This window comes from Bos indicus x Bos taurus, chromosome 3 (assembly GCF_003369695.1).
Source record: "Bos indicus x Bos taurus breed Angus x Brahman F1 hybrid chromosome 3, Bos_hybrid_MaternalHap_v2.0, whole genome shotgun sequence".
NCBI lineage: Eukaryota > Metazoa > Chordata > Mammalia > Artiodactyla > Bovidae > Bos > Bos indicus x Bos taurus.
In genome coordinates, this window is record NC_040078.1 from 94,170,402 (window position 1) to 94,190,911 (window position 20,510).

Here is a 20,510-nt window from a genome sequence, read left to right on the forward strand (position 1 = left end):
TTCGACTCAGGATATGAAAGAAGACTTAAAGACAACTCCAAAGTTTTGGGCCTAGTAAATGGAAGGATGGCACTGCCATTAATTTAGGGAAGACTGCAAGAGGAAATTCTGAGGGAAGATCAGGAGTTCAGAATTGAACATGCTAAGCTTAAGATGCCTAAAAAAACTGGAGATGTCAAGTAAGGAACAAGAAACTCAAGTTGAGGGCTTCTCTGGTGGCCTGGTAGTTAGGATTCCAGGCTTTCACTGCCATGGCATGGGTTCAATCTGTGGTCAGGGAACTGAAATCCTCCTGCAAGCCATATGGCATGGCAAACAAAATCAATAAATAAAAAAATTAATTAATTTTTTAAAAAGACGCTCAAGCCTATAAAACAAGGAAGAGTCAGGTTGAAGGAAGATATCTGGAAGACATCAGGAAACTGTATTTAAGGGACTGGCTAGATCAACAAAGAAGTGGACAGAGACAAATAAAACTTACAGGGACTGAGCCTTTGAGTTTTTCAAGGTGAGTGAAAAATGGGGTCAGAAAGGTGGATGTACAGAGATAGAAATTAAATTTGGGGAGATGAGGGATATGGAGGGAGACCAGGGTTTCTTATGGTACTTGAACACAATGAGATTAGAGCTGGTGGCCTCAACGCTAAAAGTAGCAGCAAGCTTGTGAGAGCTAGGAGACAGGGAAAGCTAGGGGTTTAGCCAGAAGGCAATGGCACCCCACGCCAGTACTCTTGCCTGGAAAATCCCATGAGCAGAGGAGCCTGGTAGGCTGTAGTCCATGGGGTCGTGAAGAGTCAGACACGACTGAGCAACTTCATTTTCACTTTACACTTTCATGCATTGGAGAAGGAAATGGCAACCCACTCCAGTGTTCTTGCCTAAAGAATCCCAGGGACGGGGCAGCCTGGTGGGCTGCCGTCTATGGGGTTGCACAGAGTCGGACACGATTGAAGCGACTTAGCAGCAGCAGCAGCAGCATTCTGAAGCCACTACTCACCGCTATCAGTGGACACGCAGGGACACGAGAGAGGAGGGGTAAAGACAATCTTACTGTGAACATGCAGTGTTCAGCTCCTGCTGCAGTCACTGGAGAGGTAACAGCCAGGGCTCCTGAGGGATCTTTATATTTTCATTCAACCTGCGGTTAAACACTGTCTTCCATGTATAACACGAGGAACAGCTATGCTAACAGTCAATGGAACAACACCTCTTTCCTCTGCCCCATTTTCCAGAGCACCTTTCACCAACTCCCTTCATTCTTTTGAAAAGAAGATTATCAGTTCCTCCTCCCTAAGAGAAAAGAAATGTATTCCTTGAAGGCCAAAAAATAAAACATTCCTCCAGCAGATTTTAGGACCATCTGTTCCTGCTTGTGCTACAATGAACCTTTAAAATTATGCTTTTGTAACTTCACAATTCTCTGAAGGATATATGTAGCTCTGAACTAAAATAAACAGAAATTCCTATTTTAGAACTGTCCAGGGAAAAAGAATCTCAAGAGGCCATTCAGCCTAAATTATACAAGTTGGGGACTGCATAGATATACAGTTTTATAGATTCTTGTATTATACAACCAACATTATTTCTCTCTGGTTTTTAGTAAAGAATCAACACAATTTTGTTCCTTTTTGCTTGAAACTCTGACATGAGGCTACCTCTTTGGTTCTATTCCCCCAGTGATGTGATGAAAGTTTGAATGTCCACTACATTTCCTGAAAGATTTTGTGATATTTTTTAGCTGTATTTAAAATAAATGACAAAATGTACACATTTAAGGTATGTAATCTGACAAATTTTGGTATGTGTATATACCCTTATAAACAGCACTTGAAATCACTCAACTCTGTTCTACCGATCTAGACATACATATTACACTAAAATAATACTGTCCTGATTAACATATCTTTAAAAGAAGCCTTAACCATCAGGTAGTGTAAGTCTTTGAATTACGTTCTTTTTCAAAGTTGTCTCAGCTATTCTGGGTCTCTTAAATCTCCATATACATTTTAAAATCAGTGTCTCGATTTGTATTTTAAAATAGCTTGCTGGTATGTTGACTGGGATTGTACTGAAGCTATGAATCAATCTGGGGACAAATGCCATCTTAACAATATTGCGTCTTCTGATTCAAAAACGTAGTATACCTCATAGTATTTATTTGGGTCTTCAGTTTCTCTTAACTATGTTCTGTAATTTTCAGCATAGAGGGACTGCTAATAATCTGTTAAATTCACCCCTAAATACGTCATATTTATGATGCTATTGTATTGTTTTTAAATTCCAACTTCTGATTGTTAGTATACAGAAATACAATTGATTTTTACACAATGATCTTATAACTCTGATAAACTGATTGATTAGATCTAGTACTATTTTGTAAACTCCTTAGGTGAAGAAGTGGTAAAGAATCCACCTGCCAATGCAGAAGACACAAGAGACTGGGGTTCGATCCTTGGTCAGGAAGATCCCTTGTAGTAGGAAATGGAAATCCACTCTGGTATCCTTGCCTGGGAAACCCCATGAACAGAGGAGCCTGGGGGGCTACAGTCCATGGGTCTGCAACGAGTTGAACATGACTGAGCATGCACACACTACTCCAGGATTTCCTACATAGATAATCATGTTATCCATGAATAAAGACATTTTTTTTCCAACTGTATTCCTCTAATTTTGTTTTCCCCCCCCCTTATTACATTGGCTAGAAGATCCACTGAAATGTTTAATAAAAACAAGAATAGACATCATCTCCTTGTTCCTCATTTTAAAGAACCAATCAATCAGTCACCATTGGATATATTAATTTTAGGTCTTTCATAAATTCTCTTTATTCAATTGTAAAACTTCTATTTTAAACTGCTGATATATATATATACATATGTATATATATACATATATATACATATGTATATATATATATGTATATATATACATATGTATATATATATAGATGAGAGTTCTGTAGTTTTTGTCTTTTAATATGCTCTTCCTTTCTATCCTATTAAAATGCTGAGTTACAGATTGATTTTTTAATGTTAAACCAATTTAGCATTCTTGGAATATATCCCATTTAGTTATGAAGTATCTTATTTTTTCTGTATTATTAAATTAGATATACTAAAAACTTGTTATGTATTTATGCAACCAACTATGAAGGATATAGGTTTTCATTTCTTAAAAATTTTTTCTGATTTTGATACTAGTGGAATTAAAGCCTCCTCATCTATTTTCTAAGAGTTTGTATAGAACTGGTGTTATTTTGTCCTTCCTTTTGTAACAATCACGAGTGAACATATCTAGACCTGGGCTTTTCTTTGCAAAAAGGTTTACAATAATAAATTCAATTCTTTCAATGTATGCAGGGCTATTCAAGTTAACCTATTTTTTCTTGACAGAGGTATCAAAGTCAACATTCGAAGAATTTGTCCATTTTGTCCAAGTTGGACATGTATTAGTATAAATGCATTCATACTATGCTCTATTGTTTTTTTACTATTTATAGAGCCTGTAATGATAGCCCCTTCTCTCATATCTCATAATGGGACTTTGTGTTTTCACTATTTTTAAGTGAAACATGGGTGATTTACAATACTAATTTCAGATGCACAACACAGTGATTCAATATTTTTATAGATTATACTGCATTTACAGTTTATAAAACAACAACTACACTTCCCTGGGCTGTATAACATACCCTTCTGGCTTACTCATTTTACAGACAGTGGTTTGTACCTCCTCATTCCCCTATGTATATCTTGCTGCTCTTCATTCCCCTCTTCCCACTGGTAACCACTAATTTATTTTCTACATCTGTGAGTCTATTTCATTATGTTCACTTGTTTTATTCTTTTCGATTCCACAAGTAAGTGCTAACATTACAGTATTTGTCTTTGACTTATTTCAGTAAGCTTCACATCCTCTAGGTCCATTCATTTTGTTGTAAATGGCAGAATCTCATTCTTTTTTATGGTTGAGTAACACTCCATTGCACGTGCAAGCATGCGTGTGTATACATACATATACATATACTATTCATCTGTTGATGGACACTTAGGCTGCTTCTATATCTTGGCTATTGTAAATTATGCTTCTATCAACATTTGGGTCCATGTACATTTTCAAATTACTGTTTTTTTCTTCAAATATATACTCAAGAGCGGAACTGCTGTATCATATGATAGTTCTATATTTAGTTTTTTGAGGAACCGCCATAATATCTTCCATAGTAGCTGTGCCAATGTACATGCCCCCTAACAGGAATCCCCTCTGTATTAGGATCCTCCTTTCTCCACAGCTTTGCCACATTTGTTATTTATAGACATTATGATGATAGTCATTCTGACAAGTGTGAGGTGGTTCTTCACTGAGGTTTTGATTTGCATTTCTGTGATGATTAGAAATGTTGAGAAACTTTTCATGTGCCTATTGGCCATTTGTATACTTTCTCTGGAACATCTATTCATATCTTCTTCCTTTTTTTTTTTTTTGCTACATCATGCAGCTTGCAGGATCTTAGTTTCCTGGCCAGGGATCAAACCCAGGCCTAGGCAGTGAGAGTGCTGAGTCCTAACCACTGGACTTCCAGAGCTTTCTCTTCTGACTATTTTTTAATCGAGTTGCTTGTTATTGTTCTTTAATTACTTTATTCATTTGGCTGTACCAGGTCTTAGTTGTAGCATGTGGGATCCTTCAGTTGTGGCATGTGGGACCTAATTCTCTGACCAGGGATCGAACCCAGATCTCCTGCATTGGGAGCATGGAGTCTTAGACACTGGACCACCAGGGAAGTCTCCCAAGTTTTTTTCCTAATATTGAGTTCTGTGAGCCATGTATCTATTTTGGATACTAACCCCTTATCAGTAATATCATTAACAAATATTTTTTCCTATTCAGGGGGTTGTTTTTTCATTTTGGTGATAGTTTTCTCTGCTATTAAAAAACCTCTTACATTTAACTAGGTCCCATTTATTTATTTTTAGTTTTACTTCTTTTGCCTTAGGAGATAGATCTAAGAAAATATTGCTACACTTTCTGTAAATTAGTGTTCAGCCTATGTTTTCGTCCAGTTTTATGGTCTCAGGTCTTACATATAGGTCTTTAATCCATTTTGAGTTTATTTTTATATATGGTGTGAGACAATGTTCTAATTTCACTCTTTTACAAGTAGCTGTCCAGTTTTCCGAGCACTATTTATTGAAGAAACTCTCTTTTCTCTGGTGAATATCATGCCTCCTTCATTGTAGGTTAATTGAACTTAAGTATGTGGGTTTATTTCTGAGCTCCCTATGTGATTCCATTGATTTTTATCTCTTTCTGTGCCAGTACCATTCTATTTTGATGACTGCAGCTTTGTACTATACTCTGAAGTCAAAAAGTATTATACCTCTAGCTTTGTCCTTTTTTTTTCCCTCAAGATTGGATGACATCTCAAGGTCTTTTGTGATTCCATATAACATTTAGGATTATTTCTTCTAGTTCTGTGAAAAATGTCATGAGTATTTTGATAAGAATTGCATTAGATCTATAGATAGCTTTTGGTAGTATGGATTTTAACAGTATTAATTCTGCTAATCCATAAATCTGGAATATCTTTCTATTCCTTGGTGTCATCTTCAATTTTCATCATCAATGTTTTATGATTTTAAGAGTACTGATCTTTATATCCTTGGTTAAATTTATTCCTGGGTATTTTATTTTAGGTGTTTTAATCTATAGGTTGATAGGTTATCTTTTTTTTTAAGTACCTTAAGGATTTTGTGTACTGTCTTGGGAACTCAACTGTTTGAATGAGAAGTCTACAGTCATTCTTATACCCACTGCTCAGTATATAAAGTGGATTTTTTTTCTCTAGTTGCCTTTAAGATTCTTCTCTTTACCTCTGGTGTTAAGCAATTTGATGATGATGATTATAATGTTCCTTAATGTAATACTTTTCATCCTGCAGCTGGAGTTCATTGAACTTCTTGAATCTATATGATTCTCAGTTCAGTTCAGTCGCCTCAGTCATGTCTGACTCTGCGACCCCATGAATCACAGCACGCCAGGCCTCCCTGTCCATCACCAACTCCCGGAGTCTACCCAAACTCATGTCCATCGAGTTGGTGATTTACAAAATTTTTCATCACTGATTCTTCAAATATCTTTTCTGTCAACCCACTTCTCCACTCTTTGGGGGACTTCAATTACAGAGTTAAGCCATCCAACATTTCTCACATCTCAATGATACTCCATTCATTTCAGTTTCCAGCCTTTTATGTTTCATCTTGGATGGTTCTGTTTTTATTAATTTTTTCCAGCAGTGTCTGATCTGCCATTAATCTCACCCAGTGTATTTTTCATCTCATTGTCATTTTTGTTTCTTAAAGTTTGATTTGGGTTTTTTATATTTTCCATGTCTAGCCTTAAAATGTACAGGCCCTCCTCTTGTTGAAGTTTTATTTTAAGCTTGTTAGGTAGGATCAGAGCAGACTAAATTTATGGACAACTTTGATCACTAGAAATTATTTGTCCCTTTCTTACTCTAGATGGTAAGAATATAAATTATTCCTGGACCTTTAAGAAGTGTTCTAGCTGCTCCTCTTCAGTGTTTTTCTCACATACATGCATTGATTAGTAGTCAGCTGAAGACCCAATAGGAACCTCTTACAGATGTCCAGAGTTCTTTTATTTCCATAATCTGTCTTGTAAATTCTAGCCATCATGGCCTCCCTACATTCTCTTCAACTCAGGGAGCCTCTAGACCTCTAGGATCGGGTTAAGTTCCCTCTAACTGCACTATGGCCTGGAAACTAACTCCAGACAGTAAGGTAGGGTAACCATGGGGCTCATCTTCTCTATCCCATTGTTCTTAGGTTTTTGCTTTTTTCCCCTCACATATTTTGTCATGATGTTTAGCTATTTAAGGTAGACTGGTATGTTAGTGTGTGCAAGTGCTGCAATAAAAAAATAGCAGCTTAAACAAGTGGTGATGGCTTTAAGTGGTGGCTTAAACAATAGAAATTTATTGTCTCACAATGCTGGAGGCTAGAAATCCCAAATCAAGATGTCAGTAGCATTGGTTCCATTTGAGGGTTGCAAAAGGAAAGATTTGTTTCAGAACTCTCTCCTGACTTGTAGATAGTCATCTTCTCCTTATGCCTCTTCCTGTCATCTTCTCTTTATACATGTCTAGGTCCAAATTTCCCCTTCTTAGACGGTAAAGAATCCACCTGCAGTGCGGGAGACCTGGGTTCGATGTCTGGGTTGGGAAGATCCCCTAGAGGAGGACATGGCAACCCACTCCAGTATTCTTGCCTGGAGAATCCCCATGGACAGAGGAGCCAAGCAGGCTACAGTTCATGGGGTCGCAAAGAGTCGGACATGACTGAGTGACTAAACACACAGGTCATACTGGATTAGGGCTTTACCTCTGTAAAGACCCTAAAACCAGCCCTACGATCAGACATAATAATTAAACTGATGTTTATGAAAATCAGTTTAGGATAGTGTTTAAGAACAGGGATACTGAAATTAGAGTGCATGGGTTTGATTCTAGCTCCAACACTTGCTGCTTCCCTGGTGGCTCAGAGGGTAAAGTGTCTGCCTACAATGTGGGAGACCTGAGTTCGATCCCTGGGTCGGGAAGATCCCTGGAAAGGAAACGGCAACCCACTTCAGTACTCTTGCCTGGAAAATCCCATGGACAGAGGAGCCTGGTAGGCTACAGTCCATGGTGTCGCAAAGAGCCGGACACAACTGAGCGACTTCACTTTCACTTTCCAACACTTGCTAGCTCTGTGCCTTAATTCCCTTACCTGTAACAAGGGACTTACTCTACTCATTTCATAGAGATAGCGTGAAGATACATATATGTTTAGAATAATACCTGATACATAATATACCCTCAATAGATATTACTTAACACAATGATCAAAATAATGTTTCATAAGAACATGAGTAACTTTACCTAGACCAACAGAGTTCTTGAATAGCCTTGATGAAGGAGATTAGAAAATTTATATTCAGTGACTACTTCATTTATTAAAATTACCACTTCAGAAATCCTACCCTCTAGCTTTCTAAGCTTAAAGTCTTTCCTTATATGGAAAAAAATGTTGTCTGACATTTCAGTAAAAAAGCATGCTGCCTGTCATTCTGGTAAACAATGAATGCTGCCTGCCATCAATTCATCACCACTATAGCCGCCATCAACAGTCCATGATAAGGGGATATCAGGATGGAGAAAGACAGGATGCTGGCCCTAGATGGCTCAGATGCACATCTAAGGAATAATTTCAGTGAACTCTGACTCTTGCATTTTCCATACTTAGAAAGAACTAAAATCATTAACCTGAGATGTCTGGATTTTTTACACTTTTTTACACTTTACAGTAATCTTTTGATGTTCAACTACATGTTTTTTTTCCAGCAAAAATTCCTACATGTCCTGGCTCCTCCTCCCTTACCTCTTTGAAACAGTCCCTCAGAGGTATCTGAGAGGCTGTCTCCTGGGCTGTATTCTCAATAAGGCCACTTAAGAAAACATAATTCTCAACTTTTATGTTGTGTTTGTTTTTGTCAGTCCCCCTCTCTCCATAATTTACATATAAGCTGCCAAAACTCAGTTTTCTAAAATTTTACTTTGGTTAAGTCATGTTTTTGCTTTAAAACCTATAAAATCTCTTTTACAAATTATCATATTAGAAGCAAAAGGCAAGGTAGAAAGGGAAAGATATATCCAACTGAATACAGAATGTCAGAGAATAGCTAGGATTAAAAAAAAGGGGGGTCTTCTTAAGTGAACAATGCAAAAAAACAGAGGAAAACATTAGAATGGGAAAGTCTAGAGATCTCCCTAAGAAAACTGGAGATATCAAGGGAATATTTCATGCTAGGATGGGCACAATAAAGGACAGAAACATTAAGGACCTAAGAGAAGCAGAAGAGATGAAGACAAGGTGGCAAGAATACACAGAAGAACTATATAAAAAAAGGTCTTCATGATGAGATCATCATACTGGTGTGGTCACTCACCTAGAGCCATACATCCTGGAGTGTAAAGTCAAGTGGGCCTTAGGAAACATTATTACGAACAAAGCTAGTGGAGGTGATGGAATTTCAGCTGAGCTATTTCAAATAGTAAAAGATGATGCTGTGAAAGTGCTATACTCGGTGTGTTAGTAAATTTGGAAAACTCACCAGTGGCCACAAGACTGGAAAAGGTCAGTTTTCACTCCAATCCCAAAGAAGGGCAATGACAAAGGATGTTCAAAAACTATCATATGATTGTACTCACTTCACATGCTAGCAAGATAATGCTCAAAATCCTTCAAGCTAGGCTTCAGCAGTATGTGAACCAAGAAATTTCAGATATACAAGCTAGATATAGAAAAGGCAGAGGAACGAGAAATCAAATTGCCAACATCCATTATATTATAGAGAAAGCAAGGGAATTCCAGAAAAACATCTACTTCTGCTTCATTGACTACAAGAAAGCCTTTGACTGTGTGGATCACAACAACATGTGGAAAATTCTTAAAAGAGATGGGAATACCAGACTGCCTTACCTGCCTCCCAAGAAACCTGTATGCAGGTCAAGAAGCAAAAGTTAGAACTGGACACGGAACAACAGACTGCTTCAAAATTGAGAAAGGTTGTATATTGTCACCCTGCTTATTTAACTTCTATGCAGAGTACACCATGGGAAATGCCGGATGGATGACTCACAGCTGGAATCAAGACTGCTGGGAGAAATATCAACAACCGTACATATGCAGATGATACTACTTTAATGGCAGAAAGTGAAAAGGAACTAAGAGCCTTCTTGAGGGTGAAGGAGGAGAGTGAAAAAGCTGAACACAGGAGCCTGATGGGCCACAGTCCATGGGGTCACAAAAGAGTCGGATACAACTTATGGCTAAACAACAACAACATACAATGAAATATTGTGTATGAAATTACTTTTCCAACTAATAGACACAACTGTCCAAGATCATAAGAAATAAAATTTCACTGAGTTAAAACAAAAATTGAATTAGAAGAGAAGTGAGTCTGCTAAATCAAGTAAGGAAAAGAAGTGATATACAATTGGTAAACTTTACTGAAAATTAAATATAATAAATTACAAGAAATACAGTTATTGCTTTTGAACAAAAATTTTTGAAACTTCACAACCATAAAGTTAGGAGGCGGGATTCAAATAAAGACAGATAATATGAATGGACGTTGTCATGAATGTCCTTAGTCAAGTACTGAAATAATTATGGGGGCCTCATAGCTTTTACGGGCTTCTTGGTTTGCTCAGAGGTCAAGAATCCTCCTGTCAATGCAGGAGATGCAGGTTCAATCCCTGGGTCAGGAAGATCCTCTGGAGAAGGAAATGGCAACCCACTTTAGTATCCCTGCCTGGGAAATCCCATGGACAGAGGAGCCCGGCAGGCTACAGTCCATGAGGTTGCAAAGAGTCGGACACGACTGAGCAACTAAACAACAACAACATGGCTTTCACAGATATACTTGTATGAACAGTTCCAATTACCAAACGCAAAGCATCATCATGCAAACATCAGGGATAGCAACGTGTGTTATCATCTCATTTCTGGACGATAAACTCCCAGAAGCATTCATAATGTCTAATTCATCTTGGTATTTCATATCACAGAATATATTTAATAGATATCTATGAAATAGATAATAACACTTCGATGAGAAATAAAACAAGTTTTCAAAGCATAGTTTAAAAAACTATTTAGGGTACAAATTACATACAAATAGTTCTCTTTAAAAATCTGACTCTACGTAGTTTGGTATCAGAGAAGACAGTGGCACCCCACTCCAGTACTTTTGCCTGGAAAATCCCATGGATGGGGGAACCCGGTGGGCTGCAGTTCACGGGGTCGCTAGAGTCGGATGTGACTGAGCGACTTCACTTTCACTTTTCACTTTCATGCATTAGAGAAGGAAATGGCAATCCACTCCAGTGTTCTTGCCTGGAGAATCCCAGGGACAGGAAGCCTGGTGGGCTGCCACCTATGGGGTTGCAGAGTCGGACACGACTAAAGTGACGTAGCAGCAGCAGCAGCAGTTTGGTATAGTTTCAAAGTAGGACTATTCAACAGCTAATTGTACCCAGAAAAAATTAAGCACTCTTTCTCACTACTATTTTCTAGTGCCCTGAAAAAAGCCATCAGACAGAAAGCACGGGGTAAAAGTTTTCTTCAAATATGTCTTTCCCACATAATAATACTGAGCCCTGAGCTTATAAGTCCAGTAAGACATTTCTGTGATTTTAAGTGTATATCAAGTACAAAAATAATGTTTACCGAATGTACAAACGACCAAGTGAATAAATGGCAGAATGGGAAAGGAAAAAAGAAAGGAAGAAGGGAAAGTAAGAGAAGGAAGGAAGAAATTATTTTATACCCAAAATAGTACAAGAAGTAATAGGGGAGTTACTACCCTGCCTAATAAAACAACAAATTTTAACACATCAAACTAAGTTTTAAAATTCCTCTTTTAAATCACAGTGATTACTATTCTACACTTCAGAATTGATTTTAAGAAATTTTAAAATTCAATTAGTACTTCACTTGGCAAATAGGCAAGAACAGTGCTTACATAATTCTGTTAATATATGTACAGTATGCACAATTTCATCTTAGTTACAAAATACAGCTTAATTCAAGATGTAATCATTTGCTTTCAAAATTTTACTTAAAAATCATTTTGGGACTTACACAGGTGAGCTATTCTTAAACATTAAGGGTAGTTAATAATATATACTTACCAAAAGAGGGAAAAATCAAAAGATCCCACCACTAATATTATAAAGTTAATTTTATACCTCAATCAAAATGCAAATCTGCAACTTATCGTCAGCACCAAAAGGTCAAAAAACAAGAAATGACGCAACCAAAAACTAAGTAAGACAAATTTAACATCTTCCTTTCTGTTATGAAATTCTCTATCACTGATCTAATTCATATAATATTATGAACTGATTTCACTGTCACTAAATTAAAATTTTACATGCAATCATGTATTTTTCATCTTCATTTATAATGCTCAATTATGAAAAACATCACAGTAAATCTTACCTCATTGTATCTGTTGCTGGGAATTTTGATGCTGGTTTTCCGAACTTCCATATCAACCACCAAACCTTGAACTACTGGCAATGTATACTGGTAATTTCTAAAGTCCTGGGCAAAAGCAGATTGAAGTAGAATAAAGAATTCATCAACGGCAGGATCTGATTAACAGCAATAAAATTAGCACAAAGGAAAAGAATGCCAAAATTAAATACTTTTGAATTAAATAAATGAATTCATTCATTTAAATAATAAGAAAATGCATGATGAAAGCCCCACTGTGTGTATTCTAGCTCTCCAGTTAGTCTGTAAACTCTCACAAGGAAGCAGATTAAGAAGTTTTATATACCATTATATACAATATTAAACAAATATTTAAATGTTTATCTTGCTTTCTCAGCACCTGACATTTTCTGTATTTATTTGTTAACTGTCTCTTCCCTATGAGGTAAGCTCCAAGACAGCAGAGATGATCACTTGTTTTGTTCTTGTTATATCCCAAATGCCTGGAACGTGCTGGGAACTCAGTGAACACTTATACACTAAAACACACACATATACCACATCCAGTGTGGCTGAAGCAAAGTGAGCAAGAAGGCAGGAGTTCAGGTCACAGTGACAGCACACAGCTAGATTTCACAGGGTCCTGTAGGTCACAAGGACCTTGACCTTTACTTTGAGAAGGCTTTCGACCTACTGTAATGGATCTCTTTAACTCTCTCCTCTGCAAAGAACAGATGGAAAAGGAGCAAGAATAGAAGAAAGGAGATCAGATAAACACAATAAAAATAATCTGAGCAAGAGACAGTGATAACTTGAACCAAGATTTTAACAGTTCCAAAGGCAGTCAGAAGTTATCAGATTCTAGATATATTTAAAGGGAAAACAGACAATATTTGCCCTTAAGTTGGATGTGGAATGTGAAAAAAAAAAAAAAAAAGAGTTGATGATTCTGAACTGTATGGCTTGGGCAAGTAGAAGATAGGAACTGCCACCAACTGAGATACAGAATATGATGGGAAGGGGAAGGTGGCAGGTCAGAAGACTGCAGGAAAAGAACTGAGAAAGAATGGTGTCCTGGAAACTAAGAGTAGAAAATGCGTAGATGCTAGTAAGTTGTTGGATGGAACTGTGTGAAAACTATCTTCTTATTGCTTCTATTCATTCAGGGAAAATGGGGTTATGTCATCAGCTGAAACTGAGGAAAGGAGAGGCAGCACAGGAAATTTGAGAAGAAATCACATGCAAAAAGTCATATGGGGAGTTAGGAATGTATTAGGGACCAGGAAGGATTGCTGGGTAGGTTCAAGAGCTTCCTTAATGGTACTGGTCATGAATCTAAAATGAGACCCATGGGTATGCTGCTCTTTCTGTCTTCACTCATATTTAACTTGGATGGAAGTTAAGAACGAAGAAAGAGTCAGATCTGCACTGGTAAAATCAATTGACTTTTCAGCTATGACCTAAAGCAAATCCCTTACGATTATGGAATGGAAGTGACAAATAGATTCAAGGGATTAGATTTGATAGACAGAGTGCCTGAAGAACTATGGATGGAGGTTCATGACATTGTACAGGAGGCAGTGACCAAGACCATCCCCAAGAAAAATGCAAAAAGGCAAAAGGGTTGTTTGAGGAGCCCTTACAAATAGCTGAGAAAAGAAGAGAAGCTAAAGGGAAAAGAGAAAAGGAAAAATATAACCATCTGAAAGCAGAGTTCCAAAGAACAGCAAGGAGAGATAAGAAAGCCTTCCTCAGTGACCAAAGCAAAAAAAAAAAAGAGGAAAATAATAGAATGGGAAAGACTAGAGATCTCTTCAAGAAAATTAGAGATACCAAGGGAACTTTTCATGCACAGATGGGCACAATAAAGGGCAGAAACAGTATGGACCAAATGGAAGCAGAATATATTAAGAAGAGGTGACAAGAATACATAGAAGAACTATACAAAAAAGATCTTCATGACCCAGACAACCATGATGGTGTGTGATCACACCTAGAGCCAGACATCCTGGAGTGTGAAGTCAAGTGGACCTTAGGAAGGAAGCATCACTATGAACAAAGCTAGTGGAGGTGATGGAATTCCAGTTGAGCTATTTCAAACTCTAAAAGATGATGCTGTGAAAGTGTTGCACTCAATATGCCAGCAAATTTGGAAAACTCAGCAGTGGTCACAGGACTGGAAAGGTCAGTTTTCATTCCAATCCCAAAGAAAGGCAATGCCAAAGAATGCTCACCGAACAATTGCACTCATCTCACACGCTAGCAAAGTAATGCTCAAAATTCTCCAAGCCAGGCTTCAACAGTACATGAACCGTGAACTTCCAGATATTCAGGCTGGATTTAGAAAAGGCAGTTCCTCTGCCTTCATGAGATCAAATTGCCAACATCCGCTGGATCATCGAAAAAGCAAGAGAGTTCCAGAAAAACATCTACTTCTGCTTTATTGATTATGCCAAAGTATTGACTGTGTGGACTGTGTGACTGTGTGGATCACAACAAACTGTGGAAAATTCTGAAAGAGAAGGGAATACAGACCACCTGACCTGCCTCCTGAGAAATCTGTATGCAGGTCAAGAAGCAACAGTTAGAACTGAATGTGGAACAACAGACTGATTCCAAATCAGGAAAGGAGTACATCAAGGCTGTGTATTGTCACCTTGCTTATTTAACTTATATGTAGAGTACATCAGGTGAAATGCCAGGCTGGATGAAGCAAAAGCAGGAATCAAGACTGCAGGAAGAAATATCAATAACCTCAGAAATGCAGGTGACACCACCTTCATGGCAGAAAGCAAAGAACTAAAGAGCCTCTTGATGAAAATGAAAGATGAGAGTGAAAAAGCTGGCTTAAAACTCAACATTCAGAAAACTAAGATCATGTCATCTGGTCCCATCACTTCATGGTAAGTAGATGGGGAAACAATGGAAACAGTGACAGACTATTTTTTGGTGCTCCAAAATCACTCAGATGGTGACTCCAGCCATGAAATTAAAAGATACTCGCTCCTTGGAAGAAAACCTATGACCAACCTAGACAGCATACTAAAAAGCAGAGACATTACTTTGCTGACAAATGTCCATCTAGTCAAATTATGGTTTTTTTCCAGTAGTCATTACGGATGTGAGAGCTGGACCATAAAGAAAGCTCAACACTGAAGCACTGATGCCTTTGAACTGTGGTGTTGGAGAAGACTCTTGAGAGTCCCAAGACTCTTGAGAGTCCCTTGGACTACAAGGAGATTCAATCAGTCAATCCTAAAGGAAATCAGTCCTGAATATTCATTGGAAGGACTGATGCCAAAGCTGAAACTCTAATACTCTGGCCATCTGATGTGAAGAACTGACTCATTGGGAAAGACCCTGATGCTGGGAAAGACTGAAGGCAGGAGAAGAAGGGGACGACAGAGGATTAGATGGTTGGATGGTATCACCAACTCTATGGACATGAGTTTGAGCAAGCTCCGGGAGTTAAGCCTGGTGTGCTGCAGTCCATGGGGTCACAGAGTTGGACATGACTGAGCGACTGGACATGACTGAGCGACTGAACTGACTGAAAGGTGCTAAGGCAAGTAAATGACAAGTGATACTGAAATTACTGGACATGCAAATGGGGAAAAAAAGAACTTCAAGGAATGCCTCACAAACAAAAATTAACTAAAAATGGATCACAAACCTATATGTAAAACATAAAACCATCAACTTTTGAAGAAAGCATCAGGGAAATGTTTGTGATTAAGTTTTAGTCAATAAGTTCTTAGATATGATATAAACAGAATGCCCCATAAAAAATTAACAAACTGGACTTCAACAAAATTAAAAAATTTGGTTCTATTAATGACATTATTTTTAAAAATGAAAAGATGATCTACAGACTTGAGACAAAATATTTTAAATTGATACAAATCTACCAAAGGACTTACATTCAGAATGCATGAAATACTCTCAAAATTCAACAATAAGAAAACAAAAACCATATCTTTTAAATAGGCAAAAATTTGAACATTCACTAGAGACATAAAGAAGATAAAATAAGCAAATAAAAAGATGCTCTAAATCACTCATCATTGGAAACATAAAAATTAAAATCACAAAATTAAAACAATTAGACTTCTATTAGAAAGGCAAAAATTAAAAACTAAAGGAGGAACAAGTGTTGACCAAAAAAAAAAAGACACTTATACCTGATGAATGCAAAACATTGCAGGCATTTTGGAAAACAATTTTACAGTTCCTTATAATGTTAAATCCTGATAGCTCAGTTGGTAAAGAATCCACCTGAAATGCAGGAGACCCCGGTTCGATCTCTGGGTTGGGAAGAACCCTGGAGAAGGGATAGGCTACCCACTCCAGTATTCCTGTGCTTCTCTTGTGGCTCAGCTGGTAAAAAATCCGCCTGCAATGCAGGAGACCTGGGTTCAATCCCTGGGTTGGGAAGATTCCCTGGAGGAGGGAAAGGCTACCCACTCCAGTATTCTGGCCTAGAAAATTCCATGGACTGTATAGTCCATGGAGTTGCAAAGAGTCGAACACGACTGACCGACTTTCACTTTCATAATGTTAAACATACAATATGGCTCAACTCTCCCACTCCTAGATAAATGAAAACTAAACATTCACACAGAATTTAATACATGAATGTTTATAGCAGTTTTATTCAGTTGCAAGAAACTAGAAACCTAGATATCCATCAACAGGTGAATGAATAAACTGTAGTTCACACATACAACACAACCCTACTCAGCAATAGAAATCAATCATCTATTGATAATTGAAGGTTACCAGAGTATGCCACAGCTAAATATGCCTCTTGTTAATCAGTCTTTGGCCAGTTTAATTTAGAGGACCTCAGCCAAAGAACCTGAGATGAGTGGAAGAGAATGATTTTATTTCCTTCCCAACAATATATATAACATAGATTAATCTCAAATGCATTAAGATAAGTAAAAGAAGTCAGACTGAGAAGGCTACGTTCTGTATAATTTCCCTTACAGGACAGTCTGAAAAAACTAAAACTACAGGGACAAAGAATCAATGATTACCAGACATTAGAAGTGCACCAGCAAATATTCTGGAGTGACAGAACTGTTCTGTATTTCAATTGTAAGAGTGGTTGTAATGTAACTGTTACATGTGTGAAAAGTCTTGGAAATGTACTCAAAAAAAGGTGGCTTTTACCATACAAAAAATTGTTTTAAGTTTTAAAGAAAGAGGTAGATTTAAGCAGGGTTTACATTTTGCCAGGCTACCACAACACACTTAGTAAAAGAGAAAAAGGAACTAGAATTATGTAAAAAGTGATTTGATGATGAAACTATGGAATCAAAATATACAAAAACAGAAAAGCAACAGGAATGAGAAACAGTGAAAAGGTTTCTTGAAATCAATAGACTGCAGGATCCTGATAATCTAGAGAGAAAGTGATAATGTAGAGTGAGATGCTTCAGGAGATAATTCAACAAATGTTTGTATAAATGAAATGACAGTGACCGTAGAAACCTTAGGCTGCTGTTGCTAGATTACGGGACAAATATCTCCTTTACATTCCAAATTAGATTACAACCTGAAAGAAAAATTGTCTTGCAGAAAAATGAGACTAAAAACTAAAATTACCAAGGAAGGACAAAGGGGTGGGGGCTGGAGTAGAAGAATATAGAGATATTATATATTAAAATATAACTTAGAAATTTTCATTTCTGCCCAAGGTGGAGGAAAGGAGACTGGATTAGCCTCATGTCTTAAACAACAAAAGACCGCACAAAACACATGGAACAATGATTTTCAAGAGAGTGAATTTCAGGTAACAAGGACAGTGATCCTTGAGAGACTGGAAACAAACAAGATGAGCTCTGTGACTGCCCAGGGTATGCACCAGGAGAGCTTCCAAGCTCAGATGCAGGAAAGGGGAACCCCAGCAGAGGCTGGCAGATTTCCTGAGGAGAAAACTGAAAAACGAGAAAAATGAAGGTAGTTAGAGTTGACAGGACAGAGAGGAGAAAACTGCAGACAGGACTCCAAAGGTTTGCAGAAGGTCACATCCAGTGTTTAGCAGTGCTCTCATTAGCTAATAAGTGTGAGGAAACCTGAGGCCAGTGAAAGAAATGCCTGAAGTGATTATTGGGAGCATTATCTGATACACAGGTCTGGGAATAATGCCTATTCCCAAAATCCAGATAGAAAGACCTCTTGGGCATTCATGGGCATTGAGTAGATCTTACTGTATAATAAAGAATTTGGCTGACCTTTGCCCCTGGTTCCTGGGACATAGCTTCTAAACCCTTGGAATTTCCTGAGTGATATGAGTGCCCTTGTTATTCCTGGTTGGCCCTATGTCTATGTCATTTGACAGTCTGTGTCAACTTGATGATATTCAGGCTAACAAGATGACTCAGGGTGGTAGCTGGCCATTTCAGAAACATCAACCACATGATGAGAGGTTGGGGCTTTGAGGTGCACGATACCAGCCTGACTTTTGGGGAATGCTGAAGTGGGGCTGAAGATTGAGTTCAATAACATAGCTAATGATTCAATCAATCAGTAATAGTAAGGAATCTCCAATAAAAACTCAAGACACAAAAGTTACTTGTTTGGAACTCTCCCCAGACCCTGCACTCTGTGTCTCTTCTATTGGCTGCTCCTGATTTATATCTCCACTGTTATAATAAAACTGTATCTTAAGTACAGTTGGCTCTTGAATAACATGGGAGTTAGGGGAGTCAACCCCTGCACAGTAAAAAATCCATGTATAACATGAGTATAAACTCAGTTCTCTAAACTGCAGTTCTGCAATCTGCAGATTCTAGTAACCATGGACTGTGTAGTACAAATTTACTGGAAAAAAAATCCACCTAAGTGGATCTGAGCAGTTCAAGCCCATGTTGTTCAAAGGTCAACTGAATAATACTTTGCTGAGTTCTGTGAATCATTCTAGTGAATCATCAAACCTGACGGGTTAGTGGCATCTCCCACATTTGTATCTAGTTAGTGCCAACTATAGGAGGTCTGGGGACCCTTGAACTTACAGCTAGCATCTGAAGTAATGGCAGTCTTATGAAGGACTGTGTCCTTAATCTGTGAAGTTTAGCTTAATTCCAAATAATGTTCAAAGTCACTAAAAATCACTGTGGTTATTGTTTCTGTCGCTAAGTAATGTCTGACCCTTGAGACCTGATGGACTGTAGCCCACTAGGCTCCTCTGTCCATGCGATTTCCCAGGCAAGAACACTGGAGTAGGTTGTCGTTTTCTTCTCCAGGGGATCTTCCTGACCCAGGTTTGAACCTGTGTCTCTTGCACTGGTAAGAGGACCCTTCACTACTGAGCCACCAGGGAAGCCCTCTTCCACTTATGATGGCCACCATATATTTTCCACTATTTTATTCTCAACCCTACAGTTTGAATAGGTAATTTACATTACAACTGTTTTTTCTGTACTCTGAGCCAGTTAATTTTAACATAATTCAAAACTGAATTGATAGACTACTTTGTTGAGTGTTTAGAGAAGCTAATAACTACATTTCAAAACAAATTTAATAGTACTACTTTCAACATATGATAATTAATGCTTTATTTGGCTAGAATATTGAGAAAAATGTAATGATCCGATCCACCCTAAATTCAATAAATTCTATAAAGCAAGTTTGCTTTAAATCTAGAAGCTTGTTCTCACAAGTGTTTGCATCTAAGAGCACTGACTGAGAATACAAGGAGTATGCAGTAGAAAGAGCAAGGAGGATGGAGCAGGAAGATGCAAACCCTGGCTTTACAATTTGCTATACAATTTCTAAGCTTAGGTTGCTGAATCTTTAAAATGTAAATAATATGCATCCCTACTAACTTGTAGAGAACTACTGTGGTGGCAAAATAATATAAAGCATTTTGAGTTACAAAGAATCATAAAAATTTCATCATAAATAGTGAAATAACAGCTAAGTGTCCTACTGGTGATAGCTTAAAAGTTTCTTTGTCGTGGCTGAAGGACAGAAAGTATCTGAGCATAATTATATAGTATATTAGAAAAATGGCTGTACATTTAAAGTATTTGTCTATTGATGTCAATATCTGCTCTTGTTTCTCAAAATTTCTACTCAATTTGTGGGGGGAAAAAAATGCTTCTTACATTCTCATTCCAAATATCATACAAATTGCTGTAGAGAGGAACAAAGAAAGGCAAGATGGAAAATATATTTCTCATCAGAAAAAAATGCAAACCAGAAGGCAATAGAGTAAATCTTTAAAATTCTCAAAGAATAGAACTGTCAGCCTAGAATTCTACATCCGGCAAAAGTGTCTTCTTTCAAATACAAAGGACTTTGTAAGAAACACAGATGCTAAAATAATTCATTACCAGTCAACCCACACTATAAGAAACATTAGAGGAAATCTTTCAGGCGGGAGGACACCAGATGGAAATACAGATTTCCACAAAGGAATGGAGAGCACTGCAA

General features: G+C 37.6%; 1 protein-coding gene across 4 annotated transcripts in view; it reads right to left on the reverse strand.

The window, feature by feature from the left end:
• ZFYVE9 (zinc finger FYVE-type containing 9) overlaps window positions 1-20,510 on the reverse strand; it is a 182,476-nt gene that overhangs the window by 20,855 nt on the left and 141,111 nt on the right. For all 4 annotated transcript variants that reach the window (XM_027537254.1, XM_027537257.1, XM_027537256.1 and 1 more), the window contains one exon: window positions 12,072-12,176. In XM_027537254.1, the coding sequence (XP_027393055.1) occupies window positions 12,072-12,176 (105 nt within the window). The remainder of the gene's footprint in view (window positions 1-12,071; window positions 12,177-20,510) is intronic.